The sequence below is a fragment of the Perca fluviatilis genome, chromosome 20, assembly GCF_010015445.1.
Source record: "Perca fluviatilis chromosome 20, GENO_Pfluv_1.0, whole genome shotgun sequence".
NCBI lineage: Eukaryota > Metazoa > Chordata > Actinopteri > Perciformes > Percidae > Perca > Perca fluviatilis.
In genome coordinates, this window is record NC_053131.1 from 4,155,037 (window position 1) to 4,169,555 (window position 14,519).

At 40.7% G+C, this 14,519-nt stretch overlaps 1 protein-coding gene across 2 annotated transcripts in view; it reads right to left on the reverse strand.

Annotated features, from left to right (window-relative positions):
• Nucleotides 1-6,250: 6,250 nt before the first annotated feature.
• bcl11ba (BAF chromatin remodeling complex subunit BCL11B a) overlaps nt 6,251-14,519 on the reverse strand; it is a 46,491-nt gene continuing 38,222 nt past the window's right edge. Inside the window, exons 3-4 of one of the 2 annotated variants that reach the window (XM_039786582.1) lie at nt 11,308-13,167; nt 6,251-7,029 (exon numbers count right to left, since the gene is read on the reverse strand). In XM_039786582.1, the coding sequence (XP_039642516.1) occupies nt 6,962-7,029; nt 11,308-13,167 (1,928 nt within the window). In that variant the 3' untranslated portion in view covers nt 6,251-6,961. Of the gene's footprint in view, nt 7,030-9,831; nt 13,168-14,519 lie in introns of those variants that run through there. The other variant, XM_039786581.1, reaches the window with a different exon arrangement.

Here is a 14,519-nt window from a genome sequence, read left to right on the forward strand (position 1 = left end):
GCATGTCAATCAATTGGACAGGGACAAGGCTGGTGAATGATAATGTTAATAATTACCAGCCACGCCAAGGGACTCCTCCCTGATTGGCTGTGAAACTTTTGCATTAATGAAACGCCCCGGCACTAGCCTTTCAATCCCTTTCCTCCCAGCTTTACCTCCTGACATTGTGACACCTCCTCATCTGACCCCTTCTCACTTTCTCCTCCAACCGCCCGCGCCTCCCTCCTTCATTCCTCTGCCATCCAGTCGGGGAGGAGCCCCACGGGGGGATTTTGTCAGGGAGAATAGCAACGTTGATCTTGAAGGCTTAAGACCCTACTGTACCTGTCAACAGTGTGGCTTTGGCGCTGACGACCAGCAGCTTAAGTCATTTGAAGTTGCTTCTTTTTTTAATGAGGAGGGGAGGAGGCGCAGCGAGCACTGACAGCCAGTCAGGGTCTTGAAATAATTCCATACCTCTGAATAACCAGCGGTGTCTGTCTGACTTAATCCCCCCCACCCCTCACACACACACACACACACACACACACTGGCACATACACACCTTTAAGGTAGTGGAAATAAAAGCAGGTTGCAGGGCTAATAATGTGGAAGTGGTGGCAGAGAGGAGGACAGTCTCGTCCTGTCACAATGCAGACTGCAGCTCTGCTGTAGCACTGTGGATCGACTCCATGAATCACACGAACAAAGACTCATCCTTAATTACAATTAAAAAAATATTGCAACTCTGTCACTACAATTGTTGATGTTTTATGATAACATATTACTGAACATTACTGGGATCCAAAAACGTTTATGACATAACGCTTCTGTCATTAAGTGTAATTTGGTTTTTGTCATGAAAAGCTAGGGTTAGGGTTAGGGTTAGAGTTAGGGTTAGGGTTCATGTGTCATGACAGTGTCATGTGTTCATGACAGTGTCATGTCACTCATTATGTAGATACCTTCAAGTAAAGTCTTACCGAGGTTACTTTAACAACAAGTAAAGCTTTCTGTCTAAAACTCCATAAATCACCTTGGTACTGTATTCACTGTTGTCAACCTAGCTTTATAACATAATGACATCTTAATGACAAGTGCCAACGGTTCCACTTTACTTAAGGGAAGGGGAAGTCAAGGGAATTTTTCATGACACAATTATAATGGTGTCATGACAGCCAACTACTTAATGATTTTTTTGATAATTAGGCCTGCCATGACATATATATGTTTTTTCTTGGTTAATGTCAAGTTTTCATAACACAAACATCTCAAACATTGTCAACTTTGCATTAAAAGTGTCATAATTTACACAAAGACTCTTGAGACGCAGTGAGTAGGTTGTTGTCCTGAAACCAGCAGGTCAGGTCCTCTATTTCTTTCAGGTAGGCCTTTTCATTGGTGTCTGTGATCAGGCCCTGCACAGCTGTGTCATCGGCAAACTAATGACATTTTGATGGAGTTGGAGTCAAAAGTTGCTACACAGTTGTGTGTGTGCAGGGAGTAAAGCAGGAGATTTCAAACCGCCCTGGAGTGCTCCGGCATTAAGGATGAGGGTGGAAGACCCTCACCACCTGGGTGGGAGACCCTCACCACCTGGGGTCTCCCTATCAGGAAGTCAAGGATCGACAGGATTAGTGAGGTGTTTAATCCCAGGCCCCTGAGCTTTGTGATGAACCTGGATGGAATTTACCAATCCTTGTAGAGCTGGCTCAGGTTTGCCTTGGACCAGCTCTTTATATGCTGTTATAGTTTTAGACTGCCGGGGGACTTCCTTTGACACACTGAGCTCCTCTCTCCTCTCTCTTTCCATCTGTGTGCATCCATGTCCCAAAAATGCTTGTTACTAACTTAGCTCTGGGGAGCTTATTCCCCGGAGTCCTTATGTTTTCTCGCCCAGACAGTTTTCCTTGGATTAGGGTGGCACCTAAATCATGGTTGCAGCTGTCGCTGTGGTCCTGCTCCACGCCCTGCTATGCCCTGCTATGCCCTGCTATGCCCTGCTACGCCCTGCTACACTCTGCTATGCCTTGCAGTGCCCTGCTACACCCTGTAATGCCCTGCAGTGCCCTGCTACGCCATGAACTACTACAACTACTATTTCTAGTCATAGTTCCATTATCTTTATTGTAACTATTATTTATGAAGGTAAATATGGTGCAAATGAGCTTGTAGAATACAATGTGAGAACTTGCAGAACAAAAAATCTGAACTTGTATGTTAAAATTTGCACTTGTAAAAAATATTCACACACATGCGATCTGAATTTGAAGTCACACAAAGAAAAAAAACACACGAGAGCTTGTAAAATAAATCTGAACTTGTAAATTGAAATTTGCACTTCAAATTCAGATCACGTGTGTGAATATTTTTTACAAGTGCAAATTTTAACATACAAGTTCAGATGTTTTGTTCTGCACGTTCTCACATTGTATTCTACAAGCTCTCACCTTTTGCACCATATTTACCTTCATAATTATTGCCAATGTTCATCCCACCCCCGACCAGCACCGTCAGACACCACCTACCAAGACTCTGGGTCTGTCCCAGGTTTCTCCCTAAAAGGAAGTTTTTCCTCGCCACTGTCACACTAAATTCTTGCTCTTGGGGGAATTACTCAACTCTATTTGTAAATTGTCTTGATATAACTCTTGTTATGATTTGATACTATAAATATAATTGAAGTGAATTGAAATTGAATTCAACGGAACTACAGTATTATGGTAAACATGAGCAAAGTTTGGTAAGGCGTCTCTGAAAAATGTTTAAGATGACTTCTGAAAAGCTTTAACCAGGGAATTATTGGCATCTTTGGTTGACTGTCACGTTCCCTGTAGTCCTCTGACAAGGACCTGCTGGACCAGGTTGGGGACTTTTGGGGACAGAGCTTTCTCTGCCAATCTCTGGAACAGTCTACCAGTCCATGTCTGCTCTGCCCCATCCCTGCCCATGTTCAAAAAGCACCTCAAAACATTTCTTTTCACTAAGTCCTTTGAACCCTAAACCTCCCCTCCCCCATTTGTTAAGCGACCTTGGGTACCATGAAAGGCGCTACATAAGTCAAAATTATTATTATTATTGACTTTGTTGATTAATATATTATCAAAATAGTTGCTTTTTAATTTTCTGTCAATCGACTAACCAATTAATCCACTAATGTTATCAGCACTGCTTTATTATGTACAAAATGCAAATAAAGTTATTATTATTAAATATTTAAGATTTGTTTTGGGTTGCTGTTTTACCTGTGCCACAAATCTGTCCATGATTAATCATTATAGCTATTTTAAAATGAATTACTTGTGATTTTTAATCTCTTTTCTGAAGGGAGGCTTCTCTTCTTTCTTTATCAATTTCTCCCTCTCTTATTGGGTCTCATTACTTCGCTCTCACTTTCTTTCTCTTGGCTGGGATAATCCCCCCTGTAGGGGACTTCAAAGTGCAGGCCGACCAGGGAAAAGCCTTAATTACCCATTTGGCTCGAAACTCAAGCCACATCACAACCCTCCACGGTCTGTCCGACTCCGCACTCCTGCCTTCCTCAGACTAATTGTGGGTCTGAATTTCTTCTTTCTCCTCTGCTGTGAAAATGGAAAGATTACATTAAAATCAAAATAAGGGAGAAAAATCTGAAATGTTAAAGCAGATGATGAGAGAGTTAATTACCTTATTTTAGGGTGCTAATTTGCCTTCAATTTGTGTATTATTTTTTTAGGGGTATCCGGGGGCACGTTTTGCCAGGAGCAAAAAACAATTGACCGTAAAAGCCAACATTTGGTGGCCTCTGGCACATTCTAATGCCACTATTCAATCATACACACTGATCTTAATTATTACATGTTTTAATGAGTTTGCCTACCGGATTGTAAACGTGGTGAATTATTGTCAATGAGAATTAGGCTTCTTGTGTGTTTTAGCCCACACCGTTTGTAAATAACTAATAATATTTGAACCCACGCCTATTCCTGACTGATCAGAACTTTCATAATTAAGAATCATTAGATCTTATTCATTGTTTTTTTTATTTCTTCAATGTAAGGTTTATCAAGACATGCCACAATGATGGTTAATGTGTTGTTTTACTAGAAAAATAGATGCACTTATACTGTAGACTTATATTACTGCAGGAAGTTCCATTACATAATATTTAATACCCATACGCCTGTGTGACATTTATGGAAAATGCAGTGCTTTCAGAGGACTTTTGTAATCGTCACGTTGCCGCCAACGGTGTTTTCCCCGTGTAGTTTACTGAGGATGTTCCCTGTCTGTGGATTCAATGCAGTTCTTAATGTGTTTTGTCATTAATTATTTTGCTAATATTTGTCATACACTGAAAACGATTCTCCGCTCTCTAATGGGCAGGACACAGCGTCTCAGCTGATACAGACAGACGGCCTCATTTCTATTATCATGCTGGTATTGTTTTGAAGCGGAGGCTAGTGGTCATAAAATGTAGATGCATAGTGAATCGCAACTTGTTAAGAATCTACAAACCATTTTATTGGAATAAAAAATGTATATAATAAAGTAGCCGGCTAAACTTAAATGAGTAGTCAGCTGTTTGGCCAGCAGCGAGTTTGGGCAGTTGAAAGTCCCGTGCATCTCATACAGACGCTCATCAATCGATCAAGTTATTTGACACATAAAATCATTTAAAATACATTTCCAGTGAAATCTAAAAGGTGCCTTGTACAGACCATGAGAGCCACTGACCAAGCTGCCGTTTTTGAGGAGTTGGGACTAAAAACGCCTTGTGTCTTTTTATTGCTTTGATACAAATTGCATTCAGTGACCACACCTTTCAAAATGAACAGCCTCACTTCATTAGTTACCAGTAAGTTCTATAAATTATTTTAAGATTTTACAGATTACTTGTAAAGCACTTCATGGTTCAGGTTCCGATCCTAAGGCCAGACTCTCCTGGCTGTTCCCTAGTCCTGGTTCAAGATGGTGAAGAGTAAGGTGGAACCTGTACTCTTTCCTCTCCTGGCACAAGTCTTTCATAGAGGTCTTCAAGGATTTTACGTCTTTGTAGATGTAGACATAGCAAACTGCAGTAATGTTTTGTTAAGTTTTGAACATAAATAGAATGTTCTGGTGGTGTGAAGAACAGGGCGTAACTTTGGGTTCAACATTGGCAGGGTTGAGATCTCCATTTTTGAGCAAAAGTGAAATTTTTAACATATCAGACACTTCCTGCATTCTGGTGAATTTTCCTGCAACAATTTTTGCCTTTTCTGCATCGAGTTATAGTGATTTTAAATTAGCTGAATAACTTGAGGGTTAGAAATATTTTCACTGAAGGTATCAAATACAATTATTGACACCCGAAAGAAATCAGAATATATTTACAGTGAATGTATTTTTACTTCATTACAATAAAGTGTAGCCATTAACAAGTTAACAGTAAACAGTGTTATGTTGAAGTTTACAGGACTGAAAAATAAACTGTGTGATGTTTAGACAGAGTTTTTCAGGTATGAGTGTACTGTATGTCCATAAGAAAATAGAATATACTTAGTATCATATAGGATAGGAGTAAGTGTGATGTGTTAAAGCTTACTGAACTTGGTTGACACTGGTCAAAACCATCAGATAGTTTAAAAAAAACCATTTCAATAAAGGTTTAGAGGCTCAAAGTGAATTCAAACTTAGTAATACTGATAAAGTATATTGTTAATGACAACTAAGGGGATAGCAGTAAACATGGTTTTAGGTATACTTAACCTGGTTTAAAAAGGTCCAATGTATTAACTGGAGATCTAGAATTCTTTTCACTGAGGGTTCCAGATGTAATTTTTAATGGATAGTTTAAATGGAATAAAATCATACTTATTATAAATGTGTAAAAATATCCCGTTAATACAGTGTTGTCATTAACAGGATAACAATAATCTTTACTATGCAGTAAGCAGAGTCAGTAAAGGAATAACAGTAAATTGTGGCGTGTCCCAGTTTAAATATCCTGTTCATGACTACACAACAGTTAATGTCTATTAGCAGGATAATGGTGAATTGTGATGTGTTAGAGGGTTAGAAATTATTCAGACTTAATTATAGATGCAGAAAATGTGATGTAATCATAAACAGGATAAGAGTCAATTGTGATGTGTTGAGTGGCTTAGACTGGTCAAAACTATCTGAAGTATTCAATGGACTCTTTTTGTGACTTTAAGTGTTTATTTCAGTTCATTTACTTTCCATGTGCTGCTAAAGCACCATCATTTTGTGGTGCGGTGCACTTTAAAAAAAGGAGAAGTAGACAGCGGGAGTCTCAATGTCATGTTTACTGTAACCTGTAAATGGCATCCACTGGCCGCATCTCAGTGACATCATAGAGAATACAAGCCACAGCCTATAGGAGTCAGTTCATGTATTTAAATAAAGTGACATCACAAACAGCATTACATCTCTACTCCAAAAGCCCTGCCCCCCGCCCCCAGTCCCAAACACCTCCACCTCTGTGTTATTGAACATTATTACATCTCAAAAATGACATTTTCTTAACTTCATCCCAACGCTGCGTTTTATTTTTTTATCATTTTGAATACAAACATGAGGGAATCTAAAGCTAGCTGACAATGTACAATTGATTTGATTTTGATTGGAAGAACCTGGTGGGAGAGCCAATAAAAACGGGAAAGAAGAAAGTATCAGGAAGTGGCTGACAATAGAAGTCTCCTGTCATCAGAAATGCAACCTTACTGGATTAGCTTACGCTTCTTTAAGAGAGGTGATGCTGATGGGAAATTCAGTAGCTCTCAGGGTTTTATGTAAGCACCAACTATTTTCTATGAGTTATTTAAAAAGCATTTAAAGGAATGAAATACACAGTCAGGTTGTTTTCTTCTTCATCATCTTGGCACTTCTTTGATTAGCAGGTGTTCATATAATTGTGGGCAGCAGTAAATGAGTTTGGAGTTAAGATGTTTTCAGGACTTTTTCAGGACTAAATTATGCCTAATACCTCAAGCAGAATTTACGAGTTTGTGAATATGTCAGGTGTATGTCCATCAGTGTTTCCATGGTCCCCTTTCTGCTGGCCAGCTAAAAGAAAATGAGACAAACAAGCAGAGGATGAAGAATTGTAACAGCTTGTATTTGTGCTCTGTTCTCATGCCGAGAAATATCAACAGGGCATGTGCCTGAAAACTGACATGGAGGTCACAAAGGTCAAACAGAATAACCTGCCCTAAGCCCCCACCCAACCCCCTCCCACCACACACACACACACACACACACACACACACACACACAGGGAGTCACTGCCAGTGCCAGTTAGAAATCACAAACAAATGAAAAGAAAAAAATGGTCAAACAAAATGAAAACAGCGTAGTCATAGAAAACTATGTACAACCAATTGAGCGGTAAACAAAACATTGACTGGTGTTTTTGTCACTAAACACAAGTCCTTTAGACCCCTTTCTGTACAACGTGATTCATTACAACAGTACAAATTCATCAGGTTATTTATCCTGCCCAATGAGAGGAAAAATAGCTTGTGGCAGCCTGTGAGTTGTATCTTGGGATCGGCATGAAGTCACTCTCCCCCTGCACCAGATATACTGTAAGAGCAAGACGTCTCGAGGTACTCAGAGTACCCTATTCGCAAAAGGATGCACATATGCCTACAAGTTAAAAAAAAAAAAAAAAAAGACAAGCTCCTTAGGAAAGACAGCAAGTGCCTACACATGTATTTCAAACCATCCATGAAGATTAATCCATTCCAGAAGAAGAAAAATAGATACAAGTCAGGATTCTCAGTGTGTTTTTCCTGAAAAGCAGAACCAATGTTCTGCCAGTTCTAAGGGACAAACCCCATCCACCCACCCCTATCCTTAACAGCCGCCCCACCACCAAATCCAAGTTTGTTACAGCTCAGTCATTTTTTAATTTGTTTATTTTTTTATTTAATTACACCCAAGGCAGAATAAAAGTTACTAAAACTTAAGACTTACAGTTACAGTGACAAAAACAGTTTAAGAGACCCACAATTTAAATTGGACTGCAAAATAAAAAATAAAAAACAACGTTTTTCTATTTTTTGTAAAATGCCCAGGCATTCTCCAATATTACAAATACTTGTATACTTTTACAGTAAACAAAAAAAGTAATATATATTCATATATATTTATATATATACTAAAAACCCGTCACCAAAAAAAAATAAGAAAAAAAATATATACACATCGCCACTACGGCATTCAGAGAAACTTTATAAGCAAACCTGGAGAGAAAAAAAAATACTTGTTTGTTTAAAACACACATACACACAAATATTATTTTACCCTTGTACTTGTTTCAATACTGTAAACTTATTTTAAGACAGAGTGCACTAAATTCTCTTTTTAGTTTCTGCATTTCCTGATTTTTGTTGAGTCTCTTCCTTGACTTTTTGTGTGGCTTTTGTCCACTCCTGGAAATTTCTGTTGTGGGACAGACTCTTGTCCTTATGAGTGAGGAATTTGATATATATCTATATATAGGTTTGTGCCTTTATATGTACATATGCATACATATATACACACACAGACACACAGATATTGTGCTGGGTACTCCAAAGCCTAAACACAGCATTGTTTCATTTTTTATTGATTTAAACATTTCTGTTGAAATGTCAAATTACAAGTTAAAATTAACAACATTTTACATTTTCTTTTCTTGTTCAATTTGATGCTTAATAAAAATTGTTGCATTTGTCTGAGACAATAAATAGGAAGATCGCTATTCAAGGCACACTCATGTCAAATTCAATCGCAGTACAAAAACTGTCCCAAATTAATTTTTTATTTTTTTATATCTTTAAATTTTAGAGTGCCAGCATTGGGAAAGCCTAGCCTAACAACCCTGGGCACTTCAGCGTCAAGAGATCCCAAGCCCTAGACCCTAAAGTACCTTTTCTGTCCAGCTCTGTGTGTGTCGGACGGAAAAATTATAAAGTGTGGGTCTGTTGTTAAGAGCTCTGAATTCATACATTGACAGCATTCACATCAGATCTGATTTAAAAAAGAAAGTGCCACTGTGAAGGTGGATGGGGCTTAATAAAATGATGGTTAAAAGAACAAGGGGGCATGGAGTGAACTGATGCTCTTACTATTAGTCTTACTACTTCAGCACACACTGATATATATGTATATTTCCTCTTCTACACCAAGCTGTCCCACAACTAACTGTGAAACTTTGAAGGATTCCTATTCCTGGAGAGGTGACTTCATTAATCCAATTTTACAATTATAGAATCACTAATACAATACAAGACAAAATTATTGTCCCATTATTTTAAACAATTTTTTAGATATTTTATATTTTACAAAACAATGCATAGAGATGTTGATTTTTATAAATGTCGACAATAAAATCAGAGAATTCAATTTTCTGCAGAAATGTAGTTAAAGTAGGGGCATCTGCCATGTATGCACATACATTTAACCCTTTCTAAACTAATTGATGTTATAATTGGAGGCTGTGACTTCAAATCTCTAATGGCGTTTTTCCATTACATGGTACCTGCTCTACTCTTCTCGACTCACTTATAAAAGTACCTGGTACTAGCTAACTAGCTACTTTTTAAGTATCACCTCCGTCGAGGTTCCAAGCAAGCTGAGGCGATACCAAAAGCTGACGTGAAAACCTGCAGACTACTGATTGGTCGGAGAGAATCGTCACTAATCACTGCGTCATCATTGCTAGTGACAGATGGGGGCGTCCTGAACAAACCCAACATTTTTAAATAGTTTAGCCAACTGTGGTATTTTTTTTGCTGCCTCCTGCTTCTTTTGAAACTAAATATGTCTTCTGGCTGTGGCAACAGCCACATTCTGAGAATCAAAAACAACACACCTTCGATGTTCTGTGTGTGTGTCGCGTTAGGTCACGGCAGTTTCCTGTGGTGTCGCTATGACGACCAGCCACGCTTGCCTCACACATGAGGCGGTACTAAATCTGCAATGGAAAATGGAGGACGGGGAGTCGAGCAGAGCAGAGCCGAGCAGAGCTGGTACTAGCAGTGGGTAAGCGCCATAACTGCTTTGAGGATAAAGCTTGGACATTAGCCCAGTAGGGAGGACAGAGGGCAGCAAGGGATGCTGTAGAGGACACAACTGGCCCTAATTATTTCATCATATGATGAAATGGAAATGCTTCTGGAAGTATAGGAATTAATGGGTAAATGAAGAAAAGTATTATAGCTCACCCTGAGATGTCCCTGTGCTCAGTCTCTTGTCTCATTCTTCTATCTATCTCTATGCATACTCGTATTGCATGGCTTCATGCTCAGTTTACTCCAAGTAAATAATATAGCCTAGATCATATGGCGTCATGCAAAATAGAATGCATGAATGTATCAGTGTAGGTAAGATGGAGGGGGGGTGTAAAGCAGAAGAAATGAGGGACGGTTATCATAGCGTTGTCAGGGCTTGGTACTACATACCAGTCAGCAGCTGCCTTATCTATTTGTTTCTTCTGGCTGGTAATGATATTCTCAAAAGGAGACAGGGTTTATGAACCTTGGGATCCTCTTTGATTTTAGATTTACTCTCAAATATGATGCTCAGTGCTACATATCCAATTATATTGACATGTTTTAGACTCAGTTCATGCTACAATGCCAAAGGATTGTTGTCCGCGTATCGTCATCACACAAAATAGACTAATTCTAGCATTCTCAGTTAACGCCACTTTCAAATTGAAGATTGAATTCAGCTTCTCTCCAAGAAATCACATGTTTAGCTTAATATACAATTTCCTACAAGCAGCGGTCAAAAAAGATTACTTAAAATGGACTTGTCTTCTAAAAAACTCTCAGGATATCATTTCGGTTTTAAAAAAACAGAGTAACGCAAAATCAAAGTAAAACAATTTTCTTTTAAATGTCTAACTAATAATGTACCTGCACATGCCAAAATACAAAATCCAATAAATACAGAAATTATTGCACAGTTAAAGGCTCCACATATGTTATAACTCAACTGACTGATTGTTTTAAAAGGAACCCCAAATGAGGCAGTTTAGACAGCTTCAATTGGTGTTAAGATCTCTGTTTTCACTTTTTTTCTCAGTTGGCAGTTTCTTAAAAACACAAACTTAACCCAAAACTAACATTTCAGAAAAAGAGTATCCAGCTACCCCATTTTGTGTATTTTTTTTAAGTCAAAGTGTGGCGCAGAGTATGGAAACAGAGAACATGGTTTAGGTTCTCTCTGCTTGTTCAATTTTGACCTCATTGGTCATCAAATGTTCTCCATGCCACTTTTTCATATGTTTTTCCAGAGTGCTGTACACGCTGAAGGGCATTTGGCAAATGTCACAGCGATAGACCTCCTTACCATGCTGGCCATGTGTCTTCATGTGGCGAGTAAGCTTGGAGCTCTGGGCGCAGGCATAGTTACACAGCTCACACTTGTAGGGCCTCTCGCCAGTGTGACTGCGCCGGTGCACCGTCAGGTTGCTACAGTTCTTGAACACCTTGCCGCAGTATTCACAGGTGTCGCACCTCCTGCTATCCTTGGAGCTAGGTCGGCCTGGACCTCCACCCAGATGAGGCGTGCTGCCTCCACTGGCGGTGCCACTGCGGCCCGAAAGGCCTCCATCCAGCAGGTCGCCCGGAGGCGTTGAGAACCGCAGGCTACCGTTCTCGGACGAGTGCTCAGAGGAGGTGGCGAAGGGCGATTGTCTGGAGTCAGTGAAGCCTAGGAAAGGGTCTTTGATGAAGTGGCGTGAAGCAGCATAGCCCACTAACCACTGGGAGTAGACGTTCTCAGAGGGGATGTGGGGTGCTGGGGGAATGTCCAAGTCCTTCTCAATCTTGATCCTCTTATTTGAGGAGTTGGAAAGGCTGGGACTAGTGATAGGGGTTGGCTTACGGGGAAACAGGCCTGAGAAAGAGTCACCGGAGCCACAGTTCCGGCCATTAATGGTTGTCCTCTCTTCCTGCTGGTGGTGGTCCATCTCCCCAGCCACTGAGTCCTCATCCCCAGTATCCCGCTGGCCATCTGAGCCCCTCTTGGAGAAGGGCATCCTTTTACGATTGTCAACTATCAAATTATTGTACTGCTGTATAGAGTTGAGCCCTCCACCTTCCACCATCTTCTCAATGGCAAGTGATGACTTCTCCTCTGAGGGCAGTTTAGAGCCATTCTCTCTGTTCCGGTAGAACTCAGACTCCATGCTGAAGTTGGATTCTGGTCGACTCTCATTCTCAAGTTCCTCTTCTTCCTCCTCCTCTTCTTCCTCCTCATTGCCTTCCCCATGGAAGTCCCCATCACGATTCTTCATGCCCTCACCTGTGACATCACTGGTGCCTGGCTCTGGGGAGCTTGTGGTGGACAATCCATCATCTGAGCGCCCCGTCAGGGATCCAGCCTTGTGCATGTGGGTCTTCATGTGTCGCTTTAGCTTGCTTGCCTGAGAGCAGGCATGGTCACACAGCTGGCACTTGTATGGTTTTTCTCCAGTATGGCTGCGCCGATGCACCACCAAGTTGCTCTGGAACTTGAAGGTCTTACCGCAGAACTCACAGGACTTGACCTTGTTCTGTGTCTGGGGAGGTGTGGTGCTGTTTGGGGGCATCGGTGGTAAGGGAGGGGTGCTCATAAAGGGTGATTTTGGCCCAGGCTGGAAGGGGTTGGGGTTGAGTAGTCGGTGCATAGGGTTGGCCCTGTTGGGTGACAACGGTGGTGTGGTGCTGTTGTTGTTCCCCGCCAACTCACGTAACCGCCTGGAGAAGTCCATGGACTGGGACTCCATGGCCATGGGCGTTAGCCGCATTACCCTCTCAAAGGCACTGGGGTGCTGTGAGATGAGGCCCATTTCCTCTGCGCTAAGGCGTTCTAGCCGATGGGGGTCCAGGTGGTGCCGGGGAGGCGGGCTGATGAATGGAGGCGTGTTGGGGAGGCGGTTCTCCATGAAGCCTGGGGGAGGCTCCCGGAGCAGGGGGCCCGTCATCCTCAGGAGATGGAAGGGGTTGTTGTCCCCGAGAAAGTTGGTGAGGGGGGACTGCGGAATGGAGTCGTTGCCCATGGGTGGAGGCATAGTGATGCGTGGGGTGAGGGCTGTGCTGGAGGGGTTGGACTCCAGGTATATGCGAATGTTGTGGGTGTTCTGGACATGCTGCAGCAGGAACCAGGCGCTGGGGAAGGGCTGCTTACATGTGGTACATATATAGCTGGAAGGCTCATCACTGCCCCCTGCAACACACAGAGAAAGAAATACATTGATTATGTCAGCTGATAACCAATTAATTTATACTACGCTTTTAGACCTTCAGGCAGAGATGAACAAGCACACCTAAAATGACAAGCATTTTTCAAGTGCAAAATAAAACTTTCATTAAGTAAAATCTACTTCATTCATGAATCAAATTGTCATTAATAAAATTGCTTTTTAAATAACAGCCTATTTGCAGTATGTAACCCTTTCTGTGCTGAAAAGCAGGGAGATTAGTGTGCATGCTTTATATGCTGCCTAATACTTCTAGTAGCTGGAAAGGCCTTGGCTTATCATGTTGTCACATAAATGCTATGTACTTATCATACTTTTGACAAGTGCATTTTTACAGTCACACTGGATTGGCCCACACTGGGTCCATGTTTTAAGAGGTGCTTAATCTCTCATGACACAGAGTGAATCTCCCACTACAAACTGCTGAATTATTACAAGTGTGACTGTGTGTGTGTGTGTGTGTGTGTGTGTGTGTGTGTGTGTGTGTGTGTGTGTGTGTGTGTGTGTGTGTGTGTGTGTGTGTGTTTGTGTGTGTGTATCCCAGTGTGGTTTACATGTACAGTTAGCATGGAGGTAGATGTATGTAAGCAAGCATACTGAGTGAATGATTTAAAAAAGCCGGAGGAAACCCCTCTAAGCTGTCTGTAATGTTTGCTGAGTTAGAGATGCCAAACTCATATTGCTAAAGGTAGACATTTAAAAAAAAATCAGGCTAGAGTAAGAAAAATAAATGACCGTATTGAGAAAAATAGCCTCCAATACACACATCTGGCATGAAGTTACAAAGAAGAGCAAAATGATGATGATGATTGCATACAGTATATGATATATTTACTTTTATTTTTATAACATTTTATAACATTAAAAAAGGCAGTTGCATCTGTAATATAACCTGGTCTGAATAAACATGGCATAGTCTTCAAATAATGTTGGCTAAAAAAAACTGCCTTTATCAGCCTTTTGAAAGTGAGACTTTTTTTAAACCATTTTTCTAGGCAGCGGAGGACCTGCAATGACTCCACAATTACAAACATCACTTCTTTTAGAGTTAAGGATGGCAAATATGCTATCAATCGTAAGAATTGATGTGGAATCACAGAGAAAGAGAGGTAACCCAAATATCTAAACATTTTGTCACCAAGACAAATTGATATGATTTTGGGAGAGTAAGCCTTGCTCTGTTTTTTACTTTTAATAACTAATTAATGCAATTGCTTTTATGCAAAATACACACAGGTTCTTGCAATTCAAAAGGGACGACACAACCAAGCCGGATCCAGGACTCAAGGACACTAAACAGGCTAAGGAGCACTCCTAC